Source organism: Podarcis liolepis, assembly GCF_965112155.1.
Source record: "Podarcis liolepis genome assembly, chromosome: 2".
NCBI classification, from domain to species: domain Eukaryota; kingdom Metazoa; phylum Chordata; class Lepidosauria; order Squamata; family Lacertidae; genus Podarcis; species Podarcis liolepis.
Window position 1 is genome coordinate 122,398,688 of NC_139555.1, and position 24,231 is coordinate 122,422,918.

General features: G+C 46.4%; 1 protein-coding gene across 1 annotated transcript; it reads left to right on the forward strand.

Moving 5' to 3' along the window:
* The first annotated feature begins 1,332 nt into the window (after positions 1–1,332).
* On the forward strand, positions 1,333–22,823 carry LOC310701555 (alpha-2-macroglobulin-like). The gene is made up of 15 exons (XM_083492646.1): positions 1,333–1,403; positions 2,202–2,288; positions 3,769–3,945; positions 5,514–5,598; positions 8,964–9,120; positions 10,519–10,593; positions 12,466–12,631; positions 13,526–13,758; positions 14,691–14,909; positions 16,301–16,428; positions 17,810–17,900; positions 20,626–20,694; positions 20,845–20,947; positions 22,077–22,118; positions 22,524–22,823. Exons 3-15 carry the CDS (start codon positions 3,777–3,779, stop codon positions 22,547–22,549), a joined length of 1,563 nt encoding a protein of 520 aa, XP_083348772.1. The 5' UTR covers positions 1,333–1,403; positions 2,202–2,288; positions 3,769–3,776; the 3' UTR covers positions 22,550–22,823.
* Positions 22,824–24,231: the final 1,408 nt, after the last annotated feature.

Below are 24,231 nucleotides of genomic sequence, written 5' to 3' on the forward strand. Positions count from 1 at the left end.
AGGGGGCGCAAATCCATGGGTCAAGGGGACCAAATTACTTGCCTTGCCCCGGGTGCTGACAACCCACGCTACGCCACTGCCCTCCATGTCTTCCAAGAGCACATGTGGGCTGCCTCGGGAGATGATGGACTTTCTTTCCCTGGAGGTTTTTAAGCAGAGGCTGGATGGCCATCTGCCATGGATGCTTTAGTTGAGATTATGGCTTGCTGGGGGTTGGACTAGATGGGCCTCAGAGTCCCTTCCAACTCTACAGCTCTGTGATTGTTTGATCATACAGCCAGTGCGGTGTAGTGGTTAAGAGCGGTAGTCTCGTAATCTGGGGAACCGGGTTCGCGTCTCCGCTCCTCCACATGCAGCTGCTGGGTGACCTTGGGCCAGTCACACTTCTCTGACGTCTCTCAGCCCCACTCACCTCACGGAGTGTTTGTTGTGGGGGAGGAAGGGAAAGGAGAATGTTAGCCGCTTTGGGACTCCTTCGGGTACTGATAAAGCGGGATATCAAATCCAAACTCCTCCTCCTCCTCTTCTTCTTCTTCTTCTTCTTGAGCAATGATGGTTGCAACCTCCTTTTGATGCTTAAGGCAGTACAGTGTTCAACTAAAGAGTTGCACAGGTGCAATGGGAATGTCATTAGTGCAATGAGATTCTCCCTCCCCCCTCTTCTCCTCCATCCCCAAATCTGCTCTGGGGGGATTTAGCAGCACACTGGGAGAGGAGAGGGGAAGAATATTATATCACACAAAGAGAAATCCTTGTGCAGATGGATCAATGAAAATAACCCTTAAGTTGAACGGATTATACCTAACTAACTCCTAATTAGAAAAGACCTATTACAGTTAATGAACACAGGTTTGGTCATGTCCATTAACTTCAATGGGCCCTGGCCACACTCATACCATACATTTAAAGTGCTACGATGCCACTTTAAACAGCTCCAAATAATTTGAAGAGCTGTAGTTGGTTAGGCTGAGAGGATGCTGAGAGTTGCTAGGTGACCCCTATTCCCCTTGCAGAGCTACAATTCCCATTGTAGTTTAATAATCAATTCCTCTTCTGGGAATTGTAGATTTGTAAGGGGGGTAGAACTCCTCGCAACTTTCAGCAGAGTCCCTAACAACCTACAATTTCTGGTATCCTTTGGGTGAAGCCATGACTCTTTAAAGGTGTGTGATCCTATTTCAAATGTATGGTGTAGATGGGGCCTGTCCCCTACCCCCCACACACAATGCATTCATTTATTCTTCAAATTTTAGATCTTATTTCCTTCTCAAGGTAGGCATTAACTATTTCCGTTATCTCCTCAGAGTCTCTCGTTCTAACCTTTCCCCTTTCCCATTCTGTCTCCACAAAGCCTGAAGGGATTGAGAAAGACGTGGTCTTCAGCAGCCTCTTGTGTCCAGCTGGTAAGTGCCTGGTGGTAGGGCCTTCTGCAGAAAGCTCACACTCTTGGTGAGATGACAATACCAAAGCTGATCTACAGCCTGTTGCAGATATTAATACTGTGACTCCTTTTGGAAGAAATCATTGTCCAGGCCCATAAGAACATTTTTTTCAATTTTTTACTTTCCAAAATCTTCAGAAACAGAACATAAGCATCAAAAATACAACCAAAATATCCATACAATGTCTTGTGCTGTCCAGCACAGGTTCTGCATCTTACAAAATATACAATAATTCAAACAGACCTAGAAGCAGAAGTCTTTCTCTTCCCACAGCATCCATTTTTTGCCTGGAGCTGTTTTTCTCTCAGTCAGAGAGGGATTTTTACACATCCTTACTTCACAAAGCCTTGAGAGAAAAGACACAAAGGCAACTCCCTTCAAAACGGAGGTTTGCAATCCAATACCTTCATCACATGATCTAAGGTTACAACACACTCATGTTAGCTACTAGAGAACAACAATCAGTTAGCTAATTATCTACTCCGCAAGAGCTCAGAGTGCTCTCCTTGGCTTTAATAGAGCCCTATGGAAAATCTCCATGTTAAACCTTCAGCAATATGCATGTAGCCATTTTTTATTTCTGTGTCAATTAAACCAGTTATACTTCACATGGCCTCCTATCCCGATCCGCTGGATACTTCATTGAAGAGGAAGGAGCTGGAGCATCTGTAAGGGGCATTTCCTGGTCTTTCAGAAGCTGCCCATGAGATTGATGGGCAAAGGCATGATCAAAACTCTCTCTTTCTCTCCTGCTTGCAGAAAAGTCACAATCATCAGCACCTATAGCTTTAGCGCTGCCAGCCAATGTGGTGGAGGGCTCAGCCAGGGCTTCAGTCTGTGCACTGGGTAAGTGGGGCAACCTTGGAGGGGCCCATGCTAGGACTCCGGTTACTCTTGTAACACCCCCCCCAAAAAAAAACAGGCCCAAGGAGGACGGAGCATGCTCAAAGGTTGTGTAACACTGAGGGCGCCTCTATACTAGTTTCTGGTGGGATTCAAACACTTACCTTCAAATTCAGGTTGCTGTGCAATTATAGGTGATTGGTAGTTTCTCTTGTACAGCAAACCTAGTTCCCCAAAAGATCAGACTTATTTGTGATAAATAAAAGTGAATCACTGGAAAGCACGGGATGACAACTGCTTTGATGCAGCATAATCTAACCTCCCTGAAAACAAATCAGAACAAATGCTCGTTCAATGGCCAAGATCACCTAACCTCCCTGAAATCAAATCAACATCAACAGACTGGAGGCACCCTGAGTGTCTGTTAGGGTGGGGGGGGGAGTGGTGGATGGCAAATGGAGTGGAGTGTCTTGAAAAGGGGCTTGCTGGAAGCCTGGATGGGAGCTCTCTGCACAATTCCACTTGCTACTCAACAACAACAACAACAATTTATTATTTGTACCCCTCCCATCTGGCTGGATTTCCCCAGCCACTCTGGGCGGCTTCCAACAAAGATTAAAAATACATTAAAATGTCACACTTTAAAAACTTCCCTGAACAGGGCTGCCTTCAGGTGTCTTCTAAATGTCAGGTAGTTGTTTATCTCTTTGACATCTGGTGGGAGGGGGTTCCACAGGGCGGGTGCCACTACCGAGAAGGCCCTTTGCCCTGTTCCCTGTAACTTGGCTTCTCGCACCGAGGGAACTGCCAGAAGGCCCTCGGCACTGGACATCAGCGTCCGGGCAGAACGATGGGGGTGGAGACACTCCTTCAGGTAGACTGGGCTGAGGCCGTTTAGGGCTTTAAAGGTCAGCACCAACACTTTGAATTGTGCTCTGAAACGTAGCTTTCTTCCCAATTCCAAACAGTGCCTGGCTCTTCCGTCTCCTCTCCTTGCATAACCAAGAACCTTCCCCCCGCCCTATGGACTGCCTGAGTACAATGAATAACGAGACATGACAGTCAAATCAGGGCACAATTTTATCAACTACGGGTGTAAGAGGTTTGGTATAGCCACCCGCTTCTGACCAGCCCGCCGGAAGGACTTAAATTTGGGATCAACCATAAGTGAGGGAGTTCCTGACCTACATCGAGGAATAACCCCACCCCCCTGGGTTGCACCCGGGGAGTGCTGTGGCCCTAGTCCTCTTCTGGACGTCAAGACAGAACCATCTCTCCTAGATCCCTTTAATGGGATAACCGCTTTTTCAGAGGGGCAGGAAGAGGCTACAACCTCCAATCTGACCAAGACAATGCCTACGCAATGCCTAAACCCCCACTCAAGCAAATGCTCACCAAAGCTCCAAAATGTGGCCTGATCTTTTTCCCCCCTCTCCCCCTTCTATTTCTCTCCCTCACCTCCCCTTCTCGTACCACATCCCAGGAGACATCATGGGAACAGTCATAGAGAACCTCCACCAGCTTCTCCAGCTGCCCTACGGCTGTGGGGAACAGAACATGGCCCGCTTTGTCCCCAACATCTACATCCTGCAGTACCTGAATAACACAGGGCAGCTGACGGAAGAGGTCAAGTCCAAGGCCATCGGATATTTAGTGGCTGGTGAGGAAGACTCGTAGTTCTGCGGGGAAAATTCTACTCTTGTTTTCCTTGAAGCTTTGGGGTGGGCAGGGAATGAAGTATCTGGCAGCTTCTGTCACTTTCTCATTTTCCCAATCTAAAATTCAGTTCTGTATGTTTTGCAACAATTTGCACTCTCTCGCTCTCGCTCATCCTTAAAAATTTGTCAGCGTTTTCATGTGAATGTCTCTAAATCAGCCTTTCTCAACCTGTGGGTCCCCAGATGTTGTTGAACTACAACTCCCATCACCCCTAGCTAGCAAGGCCAGAGCTCAGGGATGATGGGAGTTGTAGTCCAACAACATCTGGGGACCCACAGGTTGAGAACCGCTGCTCTAAATAATATACCTATATGCAGTTTTTTTGCAATCAATTTCCCTGAATACAATGCACTTTTTGTATGATGCTTTCACTAATAGCTTATTTTTATGCTCTCTCTCTCTCTCTCTCTCTCTCTCTCTCTCTCTCTCTCTGTCTTTCCCTGGCAGGACTCAAGGCAGCATTTTTATGATTAATTATATAATTAACAATTATATAGTAATTCTATATTTAAAATATAATGCATTTCTGCAAACATTGATTGGTGAACTGCATTCCAAAATTCAGATACGTGCTAACTTTGAAGGGTTGTGCATTCATTTATTTGAAGGGTTATTGCCAGGTTCAGGGAACAGGCTTCCTCCCAGCTTTGGCAGCAGATAAGCAGAACAAAGGGAAAGGAGTCTTCTTACCAGTTAGAACTTTCATGATCACAGCAAGAGAACAAAGAATCCATTTCCTAGGAATGAAGGTGCTCCCAGTTAAGGGTTCCACCCACTTCCTCCCTAGTCACCCATGTCACTACCGCGCCTTGTAACCACTGTGCTTTCTGTGCTGCCACCTTATCTGCTCTTCTTGACCTTGGGCTGAGCAGATGAACGCTTTCCAGTGACAGTGAGTCTGTTAATTCTCTCCCTCCCGATTCTTCTCCTCCTAGCTGTTCCCCATCCAGTACTTCCCAGCTTCTGCCTTCTGAAGTATGTCCCTCTGCAAACCACTGTTCCAAATCTATACAGCTCTCCTCAGCACGGTCCCTGACAGTTACTCATTTATTTTTATATCCCACCTTTCCTTAAAGGAGCTCAAGGTGGTGTACTTCCTCTTTCCTTCTTCACCCTCACAATAACCTTGCGAGGCAGGTGACTTAAAGAAAATGCAATCCGTTGTGAAAATGTAGAGTACTGAAGATAATAAGACTGGAAGAAGAAAAAAGAAAAAACCCAAAACTAACAGCACCCATCCATTTTCAACTACAGCATTAGTTGTTTCATTTCTAGGGGCCAGATTCATCACGGGGGCTGTGAATTCAGGGCATCATTTGAAGTCAAATAAGCGTAAAGGGGAGTGAAAAAGAAAACCATGAAACCTGACCTTTCAAACAGTGCGCAAGACCTTTATTAAGCAACATGTTGCCTTGCCACTTCCTTCCCAACGAGACACCTCCGTTGAAGTTAGGGTGAGATGCAAAGGTATTCCGACAGATGAAATTAAAATTTCGCCTTCCATTTTAGGCTACCAGCAGCAGCTGAACTACAAGCACTCTGATGGCTCCTTCAGCACCTTTGGACAAAATAGCTGGGAGCCAGGAAACACCTGGTGAGATTTACAGTGCCAGACTCATAATTTCAGCGGTGTGTGTGTGTGTGTATGGTGAGATTTGGCAGGATGTCTGAAAAGTTGCAGTAGTGAGGTAGGAAAGCTGTGGAAGGGGGAATCACATCCGGCAACCTTGGGTTTCAGATAGTACATGGGTAGACAAGTGTAAAAAGCCCTGGACACAAATATTCATGGCCCTCTAGTGGTTCATTTACCAGAGGTACAGTCATAACTTGTGTTGCATCCGCTTCATGTTGCATCTTTTTGGGTTACGAACGTGTCAAACCCAGAACTGTTTACTTCCGGGTTTGCTGTGTGCTCACGCGCAGAAGCGGCACTCTAGTTGTGGACTTTTTGGGGTGCAAACAGCACCCCAGAACAGATCGAGTCTGCAACTAGAGGTACCACTGTAATGTATTTTGAGTTAACTCTGGAAGTGTGCATTCGATTCTGATCAGAGAGTGCAATATACCAAATTTATCGCTCCATAGGACGCACCTGTCCATAAGACGCACCTAGTTTTTAGAGGAGGAAAACAAGAAAAAAATATTCTGAACGAAACAGTGGGTGTGTGGTTTTTGTGGTTCATGCTGTGGCCACAGACATGTGATTTGATGGTGAATTTGGGGTGACCCAATGCAAAAATCCTGAGGATTCATGTGGATCTGTGCTTTGTAACCACATTTTTGCGCCATTGAGGCCCCACGCAACAGTGGGTGAGTGATTTTTTTGGTGCAGGCTGTAGCCATGGACATGCTGTGCAATCTGATGGTGAATTTGGGGTCACCCAATGCAAAAATCCTGTGGATCCATGGGCTTTTACCTCCCCCGTCCTAGGCAGCACCCTTTATCGCTAGCCTCCCTTATCTCTCTCTCAATCCCTTACCAATCAGCTGCTTCCTTTCAACACCCCCTTCCCTCTTGTTTGCCTTAGTATCTTTTCCTTAGCTGGAGCAGTTTTTTGCTCCTCCTTTTCTTCTAATTTCTCTCCTCATTGCTTTAGTCTTCCTGTCTCCCCTTCTCGCCAGTTCACTGTCTTTACCTCCCCCCTCCCATGCAGCCTCCTTTATTGCTAGCGACTCTTATCTCTCTCCCTGATCGCTTGCTGATCAGCGGCTTTGTTTCAACACCCACTTTCCTCTTTCAAAAAAGAAAAAGAAAAAAGCATTATCTGCTTTTCGCCCCTGGGCAGTTGGGCTCCAGGGACCACACATTCGCTCCATAAGACGCATAGACATTTCCCCTTACTTTTTGTTGGGATTTTTATCTCACCAGCTGCTCAGCAAGTAGCACTATGGTTGTTTATATCATGTGAGTGTCTGAGAGCGTGAGACAGGAAGTCTCAGTGCTGTTGGAAGATTGTTGGAAGTTAGTTTCACTTCTGATTGTGATGTTTGTTCTGTACTGCTGCTGAGAGAGAGCAGACATGCTGGTGGATTTTCTGTATATATGGACTGGAAATAAAGTAGTTTATAGCTACTTGTTAAGGGTATCGGGTGGTTGCTTGAGAGCAATCAGGCAAGATGCCTCACTGGTTTGTTCTAAAGCTTTATTATTGGAGCTAAAAACCTTTACAATGCAGAGCGCCTCTATTCCATGTCTTGCTCATTCACTGGCAGAATCTGAGAGTGGGCGGTCCTTAAATCTTCCCCAGCAGAGCAGTCTCTTGACCCCCAGTCTACGTCTCCCCTCTCTGCGCACAAGCCTACTGCGCAAGGAAGGCTTGGGTAACGGGGAACCTCCCTCCTCCCCGCTTTGCTCAGGCAAAAGTGTCCTGGCACCACCTTGCATCCTCCGAGCCCTGAAGCTCCTCCTCACTAGAGGCATGGCTTCCTTCCTCCGCTGAGGAAGTGCTGCTTCCCGCGATCTTTGGGGGCTCTCTGTAATCCATCCACCCTTTCCCCTCTCGTCCCTGAGCTGATGGCAGTTCCCTGACACTACTGATTGTCTCTTTCTTCTGAAATGAGAGGCCAGAAGACGGGTGTGCTCCTCTCAGGAGGGAAGGGTCACTTATCACCGGTCTCTTTGGATGGAGGAAGATTTACAGCCAGAGGGTGACCACCGGAGAGACGCCCTGGTGTCTTGGGAAGGTGGGGGCCTTCCCGGGCATTTTCCCAACACTTTTTAGGAAGAGGAAAGTGTGTCTTATGGAGTGAAAAATACAGTATATCAGGAGGCTTAGTTTGGTCAGGCAGAGCTCCCGAGAAGGGTGACCAAGAGGATAAAGCAATCCAGAAACCAACCCTTATGAGGAACGCTTGAGGGAGTTTCGTATGTTTAGCCTGGAAAAAAGACTGAGAGAGGATAGGATAGCCATCTTCAAATATCTCAAGGGCTGTCACATGGAAGATGGAGCAAGCTCGTTTTATTGTGCTCTGGAGCGTAGGACTCAAACCAAGGGCTTCAAGTCCCAGGAAACACTGACTAAACACTAGGTGAAACTTCGGTAAGAGCTGTTGGGCAGTGGAATAGACTCCCTCTAAATGTGGTGGGCGCTCTTTCATAGGCGTTTTTAAAGCAGAGGTTAGATGGCTACCTGCCAGGGATGCTTTAATTGAGATTGCTGCATTGGAATAGAGGACCTCAGGGGTCCCTTCCAACTCTATGCTTCTTGAAAGCGGTATGCATCTACACTGGCTCCCAGTACGTTTCTGAGCACAATTCAAAGTGTTGGTGCTGACCTTTAAAGCCCTAAACGGCCTCAGCCCAGTATACCTGAAGGAGCGTCTCCACCCTATCGTTCAGCCCGGACTCTGAGGTCCAGCTCCGAGGGCCTTCTGGCTGTTCCCTCACTGCGAGAAGTGAGGTTACAGGGAACCAGGCAGAGGGCCTTCTTGGTGGTGGCGCCCGCCCTGTGGAACTCCCTCCCACCAGATATCAAAGAGAAGAACAACTACCAGACTTTTAGAAGACATCTGAAGGCAGCCCTGTTTAGGGAAGCTTTTAATGTTTAACAGACCACTGTACAGTGGATGCTCGGGTTGCAAACGTGATCTGTACGGGATGCACATTCGCAACCCTCAGCGTTCGTAACACTGCACGTCTGCGCACACGTGGGTTGCGATTCAGCGCTTGTGCGCATGAGTGACTACTGAAACCCGGAAGTAACCTGTTCTGGTACTTCCTGGTTTCGGCGGTCCATAACCTGAAAAAACACAACCAGAAGCATCTGTAATCCGACGTATGACTGTATTTTAATACTTGGTTGGAAGCTGCCCAGAGTGGCTGGGGAAACCTAGCCAGATGGGCGGGATATAAATAAATTATTATTATTATTGTTATTAAGAACAAAAAAGCATACTGCAGTTTGTGCAACAGGTTTTGTTTGCTTGCTTTGATCGACTCTGCTCTGGGCTCACTTTCAGGCTGACAGTGTTTACACTTGTATCCTTTGCCCGGACTAAGTCCATCATCTTTGTGGAAGAGAAGCACATCAGGGACGCTCAGGCCTTTCTGGCTTCCAGGCAGAAAGAGAACGGCTGCTTCCATAGCACCGGGACCCTCCTCAACAACGCCCTGAAGGTACAGAGGGTTGGAGAGAGACTCTATGGTGAAACATCAGCACAATCATAGGGCAAAACTTCTCAGCTTGTTTGGGTTAGCCTATGGGACTTGGGGTTAAGTTGGAGAAACTTGTTCTGTTTTGCTGAGTTTTACTCCCATTTTTGGTCCTGAGCCTTCAGGGTGGGGATTGCTCTAGATATTGCTGTAGCGACAATCTTGCAACTTAGCATTCCAACAGTTCTGGTGCAGCTTAGCTGCTGCCACAGCTAATAATAATAATAATAATAATAATAATAATAATAATAATAATAATATCAGTGCCCAGTGCAAGACACTGTGCCTTCTGAGGAAAGTGGGCTATTCCTCTTTTCCCCGCTTCTTCTCACAAGCGTATCTTTTAAAAAGCCTTTCTCAGTATCAACCACCTGTGGCCCTGAGATTTGCAGTTGAGGCCTTCAGTCACCAGGAGGTGTTCAGAGGGTGCTGGCCCATGGCAGGGCCTTCTCAGTGGTGGCACCCTGTTTATGGAATTTATTTCATAAAATGTATATACTGCTTGCTGTTGCTGGGAACCGTCTTGTCTTGGGAGACAATGGAAGAATGCGACTTCTCAATGGGGTGAAGTCAAAATGCTGGATTGTAAGAAAGAAAGAAAAACATTTCAAAGTGGTTTACAAAAAGAATGGTTTGTGCCTTCCTTCCTCTTTACTGAGTTTCATGAGCGGCTGGAAAATGTCCCTGTTTATTCTTGCGTTTGATGGCTGAATGACACTGTTCCTGGCAACACTCTCTCTCTCTCTCTCTCTCTCTTTCTTTCTTTCTTTCTTTCTTTCTTTCTTTATGTTTTTGCCATACTGGGCTCCTTTAGGAGGAAGGGTAGGATATAAAATTCAGCAATCAATAATGAATAATATTTGGAGAGCAGTAGATTGATCTCGCCGAAGAAATGATGCTTTTGAATTATGGTGCTGGAGGAGACTCTTGAGAGTCCCATGGACTGCAAGAAGATCAAACCTATCCAATCTGAAGGAAATCAGCCCTGAGTGCTCACTGGAAGGACAGATCCTGAAGCTGAGGCTCCAATACTTTGGCCACCTCATGAGAAGAGAAGACTCCCTGGAAAAGACCCAGATGTTGGGAAAGATGGAGGGCACAAGGAGAAGGGGACGACAGAGGACAAGATGGTTGGACAGTGTTCTCAAAGCGACAAACATGAGTCTGACCAAGCTGCGGGAGGCAGTGGAAGACAGGGGTGCCTGGCGTGGTCTGGTCCATGGGGTCACGAAGAGTCGGACACGACTAAACGACAACAACAACAGATTGATCTTGGGGTGGGGGTGGGGAGTTCCCTGGAGATGGCAAAGGGCTTTCCTGTACCACATGGGGGCTGAGCGATTCCCATCTTTTTTCCTACAGGGCGGGGTTGATGATGAGGTCACTCTGTCTGCCTATATCACCATCGCCTTCCTGGAGATTCCTCTGCCTGTCACTGTAAGTAGCCATCTTTTCCCTTCCACAACTCATCAGGGACAACCATTCTGGATGGGTAGAGACTATTATAGCCTGAGATAACTCCCCATGAAGCTAAACACTCTAGCAAAGAACCAATAACCAATCAAGCTCTTATTGGGCCAAAGTTTTGAATCCATTTAGCCTAATTCAGAAAAGGTTTTTCCAAAATAATTAGTCGACGGACTCTGCTTTTAAATGTTACCTGCTTTTAAAAAAATATATAGATAGATGTAAAGGTAAAGGGACCCCTGACCATTAGATCCCGTCGTTGCCGACTCTGGGGTTGCGGCGCTCATCTCGCTTTACTGGCCAAGGGAGCCGGCGTACAGCTTCCGGGTCATGTGGCCGGCATGACTAAGCCACTTTTGGCGAACCAGAGCAGTGCACGGAAACGCTGTTTACCTTCCTGCCGGAGCGGTCCCTATTTACTTACTTGCACTTTGATGTGCTTTCGAACTGCTAGGTTGGCAGGAGCAGGGACTGAGCAACGGGAGCTCACCCCGTCACGGGGATTTGAACCGCCGACCTTCTGATTGGCAAACCCTAGGCTCTGTGGTTTAACCCACAGCGCCACCCGCGTCCCAATAGATAGATGTAGATGTTGCTATTAACCTATTTGGGTTTTTTAAAAACAACATATTGTCGTACCTTGGATCCTGAATGCCGTGTTAGTGTTCCGGTTTGTGTCTGATGGGTTTCCAAGGCTTCCGGTTGTGTGCAGGAAGCTCCTGCAGCTAATCAGAAGCTGCGCCTTGGTTGTCCAACGTTTTCAGAAGTCAAATGGAGTTCCAGAATGGATTCCGTTCGACAACCAAGGTACAACTATATATATTTAAAAACAAACAGGATGCTGGGCAAGATGGGCTCTGTTCTATTCTGGTCCAGAATGCTCTTACGAGCCCTTTTGAGAGGGATGTTACTGAAGCTGAGTCCAATTCCCTATTCGAGCTCCTTGGCGTGTTGAGAGTACAGTATATATGGCTTGTGAATTTGGCCAGAAAATTAGATTTTTCCCTGTTCCAGTCACACATAGAGAGATGCTTCTAGAGGAGCGTCTCCACCCCCATTGTTCAGCCCGGACACTGAGGTCCAGCTCCGAGGGCCTTCTGGCGGTTCCCTTCCTGCGAGAAGTGAAGTTACAGGGAACCAGGCAGAGGGCCTTCTCAGTAGTGGCGTCCGCCCTGTGGAATGCCCTTCCATCAGATGTCAAGGAGATAAACAACTCTCTGACTTTTAGAAGGCATCAGAAGACAGCACTGTTTAGGGAAGTTTTTAATGCTTGATGTTTTATCGTGTTTTTAATATTCTGCTGGGAGCTGCACAGGGTGGCTGGGGAAACCCAGCCAGATGGGTGGGATATAAATAATAGATGATGATGATGATGATGATGAAAGTAATAAAGTGGCTTATTATACACACCTTGGGTAGAAAAGGTTTCCAGTTCTAACCTAACTAATGCAGAGAAGACAGAGACAGCCATGCTTTCTAACTGGGAAGATAGATCCCTCTCACCTTTAGGTCCAAAGAGAAGTGAGATGAGCAGGATGCAACTTAAGACATTTCAGTATAAACATCAAAGCGTCAGGGAGGTCAGCAGAGAGGTTGAAGTTATAGGGATAGTCTGGGAATCTGGAGGTCTCTTTCTCGTTTCCTTTACCCCACACAAACCCATCTCAATGAACTGAGTTGCACCCAAACTTCCAGTGGTTGTGCTGAGACTTTGCTTTTCCCAGCAATATGTGGCCAGAAGGCCTGATCCTGCCACTCAAGCCACCTCCAGTAGCCTCCTGTCAGGTCTCTGGAAATGGCTGCAGTGGCTTGAGACAAGCTTCTCTTTCCTTCTATCCCCAGCACTCCGTGGTGCGTAATGCCCTGTTCTGTTTGGAGACGGCGACGCAGGCGAAAGAGATCAACACTTACACCAAAGCCCTGCTGGCTTTCGCCTTTGCCTTGGCTGGGAAAGAGGACAAGAAGCAGGAGATGCTGCGTTTGCTTGATGGGGAAGCTGTGGCAGAAGGTGAGATGCGACATCTTTGCCTTCTCCCCATTCTGCCCCTGTCTGGTTTCCTGATTGGTGCAGAGTTGGGTTGGGGGCGGTCTGTCAACTGCTTCTCCATATGGAGGAAAACCGCATTGCCCAGAAAACCCAAGGGGGTGGTATGATACGGATATAAAATTTACAGCATGTTATGGTTTAAGAGAGAATCATATGAAAATGATATATCGTTGGTATCTAACACCAAGTAAACTGGCAAAAATGTATAAATCTAAACCAAACAAATGTAAAGATAAATAATGTTCTTTTTATCATATGTGGTGGTCTTGTAGGAAGGTTAAAGCTTACTGGGAAATGATATATAATGAATTGAGAAGGATGTTCAAAATAACTTATTTTTTTTTAAAAAAAAACAGTAGTTTTTCTTTTGAGAATTATAGGGACAGAACTACCTAAATTGTATAGAAACCTATTCATGTATGCTACTACAAGAATTCAAGGATTCAAGAATGCTACTTGCTCAAAAATGGAAAGAAGCAGAAGTCCCAGCAAAGGAAGAATGGATACAAAAACTTACAAAATATGCAGAAATAGTGAAACTTACCGAAAGAATAAGGAATCAAGATAACAAACTTTTTAAATAAAATAATGGAAATGGTTTATTGAGTATTTACAGATAAATTGTAAACATTAGCAGGATTAGTGTAATAACCTGCAGTTTTATAAGAGTATCTATTTACAGTAGGAAATTAAATGAGCAACTGAGAAACTGACTGAAAATTCAGGCTTATATTAGTTTGATACTTGTTTTAGAAAATGCTTTTGGAGCCACTGGTAAGCCTCGTTTATTAAAATGCCTGTAGTGGTGCTAAGATCGTTTGACTCGCATGCTAATTAATCTCTCCCTTTCTGAAGCTGATGGCTCTCTTCACTGGCAGCGGCCTGGAAAGCAAGAGGTGGACGCTGACCTTCCATTCCATCGCTTGCCCCGTGCGCCTTCCGCAGAGGTGGAGATGACAGCCTACGTCCTCCTAGCGTACCTGACCAAGCAGCCGGCGCCATCGCAGGAAGACCTGGCGAAATGTGCCCGCATTGTCAAGTGGCTCGTCAAGCAACAGAACCCCACTGGCGGATTCTCTTCTACTCAGGTAAAGTTCCTCCCTCCTTTCCGGGGACCCAGGAGTGGAGGATGTTGGGAGGGACACAGTCAGGCTGTTTTGGTTCATTAGAGACAAGGAGTCCCATCAGGGGAAAAACTCCGGAGAAAAACATAAGCCTAGAGAAAAATAAAGGTCAGAGAAAGTTGAAAGTGTTGCTGAAGTTTAGGTTCCTTGGCTCTAGATACAAGCTACTCAGACTCCATATTCTCACCATAATTCCCCGTCTTACCTTAGGCACATGTTAATTTATCATTAATAGCTATATCCCACGAGGGACGCGGGTGGTGCTGTGGGTTAAACCACAGAGCCTAGGACTTGCTGATCAGAAGGTCGGTGGTTCAAATCCCCGCGACGGGGTGAGCTCCCGTTGCTCAGTCCCTGCTCCTGCCCACCTAGCAGTTCAAAAGCACGTCAAAGTGCAAGTAGATAAATAGGTACCGCTCCAGCGTGAAGGTAAACGGCGTTTCCGTACGCTGCTCTGGTTGGCCAGAAGCGGCTTAGTCATGCTGGCCACATGACCCGGAAGCTGTACGCCGGCTCCCTCAGCCAATAAAGCGAGATGAGCGCCGCAACCCCAGAGTCAGCCACGACTGGACCAAATGGTCAGGGGTCCCTTTACCCTTTACCTTTAGCTATTTCCCACACCTCTTTATACCATTCTTCCATTTTATATTCTGCTTGCCCCTTCCACTTCCTAGCTATCATAATGCGTGTAGCTGTCAATAAATTGGTGAGCAAGCCCTTGGATGTTTTTTTAAGGAAAGGGAGTTTAACCATGCTGTACTGTTTATATAAGTACAGCTGGAGAATGTTGGATCTGGGCCAATATCTTGGACCAGGAAGCCCTTCAAAGGGAGGGTTGTCCTCTTCCAGAGAAAGACATATGGCTCACACGCCCCTCCCCGTGGTCTCTGTTGCAGGACACTGTAGTGGCGCTCCAGGCCCTCTCTCTGTATGGGGCTTTAACCTATTCCAGAAGTAGCACAGGCACAGACTTGTCTGTGCACTCCGGAGCGAATGCCCTGGGAACTTTCCATGTGGACAACACCAACCGCCTGCTTCTCCAGTGCCGATCTCTGCCCCAAGTGCCAGGAGACTACAATGCTGAAGCGACAGGAGATCGCTGTGTCTATATCCAGGTGGGTAAGTGCCCAGGCAGGGTACCTGGGAGAGACAGAACGTGTGATGGTGTCAGGCTTCGAGGAATCAGCTTCCTTCCCTGTGGCAGTAAATAAGAAGATCAAATGAAAGGAACGTCTTACCAGTTAGATTCTTTAATAATCACAGTGAGAGACAAAGATTGTGTCTCGATAGAATGGTGGTGCTCCCAATTAAGGCTCACTCCCCCCTCCGTCCCAATTAATCTATGTCACTCCTACGTCTTGTAATCTGAGTTTATACTCTCTGTGCTTTCTGTTCTGAGACTGTCTGAGCTGTTCTCGACCTTGGGGAGGGCAGTGGAGGAATGCTGCCCAACAACTGTGAATCTGTTGACCCTCTCCCCCCCCCCCCGGTGTTTCTTCTTCTTCTAGCTGTTCCCCATTCAGTATTTCTCAGCTTCTGCCTTCTGAACTGTGCCCCTCTGCAAACCACTGTTCCAAATCTACGTTGTCCTCCTATTCCTGGGAAGATTCAGGATCAGGGGGAGGGGGTGGCTCCCACCATTCCTCCTCAATGCAGCCCACCACAGCACGGTCACTAACAGATGGTTTCCAAGCCACCATGTAGTCCCAAGTCATACGAGGGAAGAGAGTTCCTGGCTAAAGCAGAGCGTACCTCTCTGCTTAATTCACCCTTCTACTTTTTTCTTCTTCAACAAAATCATTTTTATTGATTTTCCGATAAAAAACACCCAATTAATATATCCAATCATAATACTCCAATTAAAATTTTAAAAGACCAAATTATAGTCCAGATTATAATTATTAATTTTTTGGAGCTCCCCATGGTCTGGATCTCTGAAGCATATCTCCAAATCTCAGTCCTACCTCTCCTCGTTGTTTCCGTATTTTCCACATCTCGATTTTAACGCTTTATAATTCTCTGTCCCTGAGTCCAGGATTCTCGATCATGTCAAACATCATATACTTTCATCCCTCGAATACAGCTTTATTGGCATATATTTTTCCAACTGTCTTTTTATCAGCGCAGCTTCCTCTGCCTCCATTCCAATCCATGATGTTGTCCAAATCTGTTAGCTGAAGTTTAATGGCGCAGCAACTCCCAATCATTTGCTCACCCTTCTACTTTTAAGAACTTTCTGCCACCAGATCATAGAATTGTAGAGTTGCAAGAGACCCCGAGGGTTCTCTGGTCCAACTCTCTGCAATTCAGGACGCTCAACTAAAGCATCTTCAGCATTTAGCCGAGTTTCCTGCATTGCAGGGGGTTGAATTAGATGACCCTTGCGGTCCCTTCCCACTCTACAATTCTATGATCCATGACAGATGACCACCCAACTGTTTAAAAACCTCCAGGGTGTCCTGCTGCCAGAAACGTCTCACATACCTGAGTGCTGTTTCCCTTCCAGACCACCTTGAAGTACAACGTGCATCCGCGCCGGGAGGACTCGCCTTTCAAGCTGGACGTGTACACAGTCCCTGAGTCTTGTGTTGGACCCAAAGCTCACAAAACGTTTGACGTTGCTGTAAATGTCAGGTAATCCCTTCACAGGCTGGCTAGCTAGCTGCAGGAGCACAGCATCTCTGGTCCTTGGTTCGGTTGATATTTTGCTCTGTTTCTTGAACTGTCTTACAAATTGTTTGATAATCGAGTTGTGTTGTTGTACTATGTTCTGGGATAGCTAGTGGAGTCCTAGCCATTACACAAGGCCAGTTATTCATAAGGACGAAGCGTAAAAAAATATCCTTAATAATAAACCAGGCATTTGGAATAGGCCCCATCTAAGCCCCTACAAACACTGCGGGGCAAACCATGGTGGAAATCTATATATCTATATATCTATATATCTATATCTGTACAGTATATATACTGTTCGATCGTAAAAAAAAACCCCACAAAATGAAACCTCAAAAAATGATAAAATTATCAATTAGAGGAAAAGAATGCAACCTGCATCTGTGAGTCTGCACATGCGCGGGTCGGGATTCGCCGCTTCTGTGCATGCACGTGATGTCATTTTGCGTGTTTGCACATGCGCAAGCGGCGAAATAATAATAATAATAATAATAATAATAATAATAATAATAATTAATAATAATTATTTATTATTTATACCCCGCCCATCTGGCTGGGTTTCCCCAGCCACTCTGGGCGGCTTCCAAAAGAATATTAAAATACTGTGATACATCAAACATTAAAAGCTTCCCTAAACAGGCCTGCCTTCAGATGTCTTCTAAAAGCCTGGTAGTTGTTGTTCTCTTTGACATCTGGTGGGAGGGTGTTCCACAGGGAAGGTGCCACTACCGAGAAGGCCCTCTGCCTGGTTCCCTGTAACTTGGCTTCTCGCAGTGAGGGAACTGCCAGAAGGCCCTCGGTGCTGGACCTCAGTGTCTGGGCAGAACGATGGGGGTGGAGACGCTCCTTCAGATATACTGGACCAAGGCCGTTTAGGGCTTTAAAGGTCAGCACCAACACTTTGAATTGTCCTCGGAAACGTACTGGGAGCCAATGTAGGTCTTTCAAGACTGGTGTTATATGGTCTCGGCAGCCGCTCCCAGTCACCAGTCTGGCTGCTGCATTCTGGATTAGTTGTCGTTTCCGGGTCACCTTCAAAGGTAGCCCCATGTAGAGCGCATTGCAGTAGTCCAAGCAGGAGATAACCAGAGCATGCACCACTCTGGCGAGGCAGTCCGCGGGCAGATAGGGTCTCAGGCTACGTACTAGATGGAGCACATTCCATTACTTCCGGGTCGCTGTGGGACGCAACCTGAAAACACGCAACCTGAAGCAAACGTAACATGAGGTATGACAGTGTTAGAAGCCAGGTTGGGTGGCTGTGGGAGGTCTGGTGGTCAGGGATGAGAAGCATTGGAGTTCTGGTGTGAGAATTCTTTCCTTTCCCTCTTTGATCTCTCAGTTACATTGGCAAGTGGCCGACCTCTAACATGGTGATCCTTGATGTGAAGATGCTCTCAGGATTCATCCCAGTAAAATCGTCTGTAAGACAGGTAATGGCTGTTTGAGTGGCAGTGCCCCCACCCCCAAAACTCCCTTGGCTATGTTGTTGTTGGCACCCGTCTGACTTGAGAAATAGTGCAGTGCTCCTCTGGGGATGAAGTCAAACAGTTGCATTAGCACAGGGGTCCCCAAACTAAGACCCACGGGCCGGATATGGCCCGAGGGACTCGTTTATCCAGCCCGCGGTGACCCCCGCTGCCCGCTGCCGCCACCCGCTCCTACCGGTGCTGCGCTGCTGCTCATTTCTGGGTCGGAGGAGCACCGGAAATAGCTTGTGCACATGCACAAGCGTTATTTGTGTATGCACAAACATTATTTCTGGTGCACATCCGGGTCGGAGGAGGCCCATGCACATGCACACATGCTATTTCTGGTGCTCCTCCGACCCAGAAGTGCGCCGGAAATAGTGTGTGCGCACGCGTATGGGCACGCGCTCCCCTGCCCTCTGGCCCGCCGCGCTATCGGCGGCTGGAGACCCCAGCTCGAGGCATGGTAAGTTTGCTGATCCCTGCATTAGCAGCACCAAAGTGATGTTCCTGAGGCGCAAGCCTGGTCAGTGTGTATAGAGATCCTGGGCTGCCCAGAAGACAAAAGCCCCTCTTGGCCTCGCAGATGTGGTTCAATGGAAAGCAGAGCAATACATTTGGCACCAGCTTGGAGTTGCCTGAAGGGAATTTAATCTTAATTATTTACAATTTTTGTTTAACCCACAAGAAAGAAGGGCCTTTTCGCTAGCTAGGTTCAATTCTAATCCTTCTAACCTCCTTTGGGGTTGGTTTGTGGGTTTGGCAGAAGGAGATAGGATCTGCCCATGTGATGCCCACCTGGTGGAAACTCTAGCTCACGTGGCCCTTAAATGTAAAATGTCTGATGATCTCTGCCAACAATTTCTAGACCATCTATGTATTCCAACATGGAAACCAGAGATGGAGGTTATGCGCTTCTTATTACAGGGAAGAGACCAGGAGCTCACCAAGACAGTAGATAAGTTCCTCTATTTGATTTTTTTGTCGCCAAAGTATGCTACAGGATCCTGCCCTTGCTGGAAACCCTCAGAGATGAGGCAGATTGCTCGGCCCTTCTGCCCTTTGGTGGGTGACTGTGCCGTTGGGGTGGTGAAGAGATTGCACTGGCCTAAATTCTGAATGTATTTGAATGTTCTTATGTGATGCCAGTAAAGGGTACTTGACTTGAGTTGCCTGAAGGAGGTGTACTGTTCACTGTCCTCGCAGTGGCCAGCCAGATGTCTGTGTGAAACCTGCAAGCAGGATCCATGCACAATAGCGCCCTCCTCTGATGTAGCTTCCAGCAACTGGTATTCAGAAGCATTATTTCCCAAAGCCATGGACACAAAGCATAGCCGTCCTGGCCGGAAGCACTAACAGTAATCCTTGCACTGACAGGCACCTGATTTATTTCTTCTTTGGTGATCACTCGTAGCCGAGTAAGATTGTCTTCCATAAACATGGTTTTAAAAGTGAGTCCATAAGTAACTGTGGAGGCCAACACGGATCTGGATCCACACGTCCTTCCACAGTGGGGACATAGGTTTCCGGACAGGAATTGATCACAGTGAGGGTTTGCTAAACACGCCTTCCTCTTAGCACATCTCTCTCCTTCATCCTGACTTCGAGTGTCTTCAAAACCTATGACACCTTTGGTAAAGGCTGTTCTCCAACTGGAGCGCTTGCAGGCCAGTGTTTCCCAGTTGTCGGTGTTTATATGACTTTTTTAAAGATTTGCCTTGAGTCTTTGAACCTCTTTTGTTGACCACCAGCATTACACTTTCCATTTTAAAGTTCAGAATAGAGTAGTTGCTTTGGAAGACGATAATCAGGCATCTGCACAACATGACCAGTCCAATGAAGTTGATGTTGAAGAATCATTGCTTCAAGACTGGTGATCTTTGCTTCTTCCAGTACACTGGCATTAGTTCACCTGTCTTCCCAAGTGATGTAAACACTTCCTTAAAGACCTATCTACAGTGGTGCCTCGCAAGACGAAATTAATTCGTTCCGCGAGTTTTTTCATCTTGCGATTTTTTCGTCTTGCGAAGCACGGTGTCGGAAAAGTTTTGGAAAATCTTCAAAAATCACCAAAGTCTTCAAAAAACTCAAAAAAGGCTGCCACACCGCGTGATATGAGTTGCTCCTCGAAGTCAAGTCGCAACTGTATTAACGGTTTTAAGAAAAAGGAAACAAACTTGCAAGACGTTTCCGTCTTGCGAAGCAAGCCCATAGGGAAAATTTTCTTGCGAAGCAACTCAAAAAACCAAAAACCCTTTCATCTAGCGAGTTTTCCGTCTTGCGAGGCATTCGTCTTGCGAGGTACCACTGTATTTAGGCAGGCATTCACATGCTCACAAGATTCATCACATTGCTCTGTTTCATTATTTATTGATATTTATCAAATGTTTTATTGATGGCCTCTCTGTTTTTACTTATGTATTTCTTTGTATTTTTTGGATTTGAGTGCTGCATTTTGTTGATGATGTTGGCATTAGTTCACCTGTCTTCCCAGGTGATGTGTAAAATTGTTTGGAGACACTGTTGATGGAATCTTTCAAGGAGCTGGAGCTTGATTAAGCACTATGTTGAATACAATATTTACACTCCTTGGGGCTTCAGGCAGAAGTAGGGATTTTGGCTTGTCACAATTACTCGGGAATAATAAATCTCTCTCTTCTCCCACCCACCCCCCAATCCTCACCTCCAGCTAATCGGTAAAGCACAGGTCAAGCGGACGGAAGTGAGCACCAGCCACGTCCTTTTGTATTTGGAAAAGGTAAGTGAGGGGATGGGAAAGAAATAAATGCATCCTTTGGGGAATGCCAACAGCTAGAACCCTCTGCCTGCCTGATGGCACACTTGTGAGGTCTTGCTTTGCTGGGTGTGTGATGGCTTATAACAGCTTACCCAACTGGCTTGCCCACAGGTGGACAATGTGACCCAGAGCCTATCCTTCACGGTGGAGCAGGATGTCCCTGTCCAACACCTGAAGCCTGCCCTGGTGAAAGTCTACGATTACTATGAAACAGGTAAGCATGGGCTCTGGTGCCACACTTGAGAGCCAGCGTGGTGTAGTGGTTAAGAGCGGTAGTCTCATAATCTGGGGAACCGGGTTCGCGTCTCCGCTCCTCCACATGCAGCTGCTGGGTGACCTTGGGCCAGTCACACTTCTTTGAAGTCTCTCAGCCCCACTCACCTCACAGAGTGTTTGTTGTGGGGGAAGAAGGGAAAGGAGAATGTTAGCTGCTTTGAGACTCCTTAAAAGGGAGTGAAAGGCGGGATATCAAATCCAAAACTCTTCTCTCTCTCTTGGTACTACAGAACTGCTTAGTATATAGTAGCGTTACAAGCCACCCAAACTCTGAGCAGTGAGAGATTACAGGGGTTCCAACCACTTCTCCAGGGTTCAGTTACCTTGCAATGAAGGCCAACACAGGCTGTGGTTTCTTTAGGATATGTTGTTTTCCCTACACACATATATACAACCTAAGCCTAAGCTGGAGGGGCTCACAACATTAATCCCCCCACCCCCCAAAAATATTACTTCTCCATCACTCATAGCACAGAGCAAGCATGTCTCTGTGTCTCCATCTTCCAGCCAGCTTCCAGCCCAGTTCACAAACACCACACTGGCTATTGTCCTCTTACCTAGGTGAAGTCCACCCATTACCCTGGAGGGCATGATCAGTTAGTTCTATCTCTCACAGCCTGCCTCATTCTTTTGGGATTCTGAGGAGGACACTTAAGTGGCCAGCTAAGTCATTGTTTTACAGACTTGTCTGACTAGTTCAGCAATAGAATCCTCTATTAGGGTTTAACTCCCACTGGGTACAGGACCCCAAGATTTGGAAAAGACTCAGACTGACCTTCCGAACCCACAACAGTATTGTCATTAAGGTTCATCTCATGCTTCTTAGTTAGCTCTCAAACTGCCTTCCCAAAAAAACCTGTAAATCCGCCATGTTGTTGTTGTTTAGTCGTTTAGTCGTGTCCAACTCTTCATGACCCCATGGCCATACAAAAGTAATAGTTCTAAATGTTCTAAAGCCAACCCACCCCAAAAAATCCACCAGACCAAAAATCTGGTGGCAGTTGGCACTGATGCAGGAAGTTGGAGGAGCCAGAGTCTTTCCTGACCATCTTTCATTGTATTTCCAGGTGACAGTGCCATTGCAAAGTACAGCACCCCCTGCAGTACAGGTAAAGTATGAACAGAGATTGCCTCTACATGTGAAGCAGATCGAAACCACAAAAGGCCTCTCTAGGCCAGCACCCATATTTCTTCTGTGTCCATCCCAGATGCCTTTGTGGAGGCCCATAATCAGGACATGATTTAGGGTCCTGCACCAAAGTCTCTAGCACTGGCAGCTACATCAAATGAAACAGCTGGTGGAATGGAGGACTGGACTCCCAATCTGCAGGATGAGGGGTCCCCAACCTGGGCTGATAGGAGTTGGGAGAGGGACATGAAAGGGGGACAAACTGTAAATTCTCTGGCTTATGGGGTGGCTGGTCACCATATGGATGTTCTGTCTCTGACTCTTGGGCCATTTCTGGTCGAATGCTTGGCCAAAGGAGATTCCTGTGTTTTTTCCTCTACTGCAGATGACATTAAACAGGGGAATGCGTGAGGAATGAAGCCCATCACCCCCAGTAGACTCTGTTGGCATCTTCCTTCCACCATCAGACACAGGTGGACAGAGCAACCAGGACAGCAACACAGAGAGGGAAGCATTTATCCCGACACAGCCAACAAAAATCTTCTCTGCTTTGCTTGCTTATTCCACCATTTGAATAAGTCCTGTATCCACCTTTTCTCATTTTGAGATCCTTTTCTACATCTGCTACTACTTCCCTCTACTGGATGAAAAAGAAAATAAAAGGAATCCATTCATTTCTTTTTAACCTGTCTGGCCTCATATTTTCTTCTGGCCCAAATCCAATACAAAATTAGGGCTTAAGCTACATGTTTAGCAGCAAACTCATGTCTTAGAATGATGCTGAATGGCTGCAAAGTGGGGGGGGGGGTAAGAAGGATCTGTCAATTTCGTTTCTCTCGGGTTCTCATTTTTTCAATCTTAAATCCAGTTCTCCAAATTTCTGCAGCAATTCACAAATTTTCTTTTATAAACAAATCATCATGATGGTGTTGGAAGCCAAGAAAATAAGGAGGTGCTCTTTAATGAGCTGTCAAGATGGTATACATCTAAACCAACTTTCCAGGATGCAATCCCTATGGGGTGAAGGGGGTCTTGTCTCTTGAGGAGAGAGGGGTCAGCTGAAATTTCCCCACACCTAGAAGGACCCACAGAGTCCCAGTCAACTTCTTTACTGCCTCCAGCTGAATGAAACCAGCTGTCCAGATAACTCCTGCCACCCCAAAGTACAGCTTCTCCAATGTCCCATACACAGCAGAATCTCATGACACAGTGCCTTGACTTCCTGACCTAGATGTTCTGATCATTAGTTCCCAAAACTGGGTAATTGTAAGTCCAGGGTACAGAGTGTGGCACAAGAGAGTTTGGGTCTCAGGTTGGCAGAATCCAAAATTCCCAAGTCCGTTTGACTCCTCCCCCCCGCCCCAGTCATATCCACAATCCCATATTTAAGATAGTGGTGCAACTCCTCTTCTCCACGAGAGGGATTGCCTGAGAACAGTCTCCAGGGTCTGGGCAGACACCCAGCTCAGGATCAGCTCCAGCAGTTCCTCTGGCACAGAGTCCCACAGAACAAGACTGGTATTCAATAAAGAGAATTATCAGGTATCTTAAAGGTACTATTGCTTACAAGCTGAAATTGTCAGCACAAGGTTCAGGTGAACTGGAGGTATATGCTAATGCAGACTAGGCACCAGATCTTAGTGATTGTAAATCCACTTATGACACACTATTTCTTTACTAGTTACAGGTAGGTAGCTGTGTTGGTCTGCCATAGTCGAAAGCTCATACCAATAACAAACTTAGTTGGTCTCTAAGGTGCTACTGGAAGGAATTTTTTTATTTTATTTCTTTACTATAAAGCTACAGTTGAACAATATTGCAGTAAGCAGAATATTGTGTCTGTTTCAACTTTTGAAGCTGAATATATTAGTTTATCTACAGCTTTTAATGAGAGAATCTGGTTTAAGCAAATATTATTTGAAATGAATTTGGACATGCAGAAAGCTGTCACAATATCTGAGGATTATCCAGCTCGTATAAATATGGCAGAATCTGAAAAGATTAGCAAAAGGACAACACATATAGACATCAAATTTTATCATGTAAAGGACAGACGTGATCAAGGAGTAGTAAAAAAATTCAGTATACTCCAA

Excerpts from the sequence above, each read along its gene's own strand:
- LOC310701555 (XM_083492646.1), top strand. The coding sequence starts at position 3,777 with ATGGGAACAGTCATAGAGAACCTCCACCAGCTTCTCCAGCTGCCCTAC. Across the intron at positions 12,632-13,525 it reads TGGGGAAGCTGTGGCAGAAG|CTGATGGCTCTCTTCACTGG; the intron begins GTGAGATGCGAC and ends CCCTTTCTGAAG. Across the intron at positions 20,695-20,844 it reads TCCTTTTGTATTTGGAAAAG|GTGGACAATGTGACCCAGAG; the intron begins GTAAGTGAGGGG and ends GCTTGCCCACAG.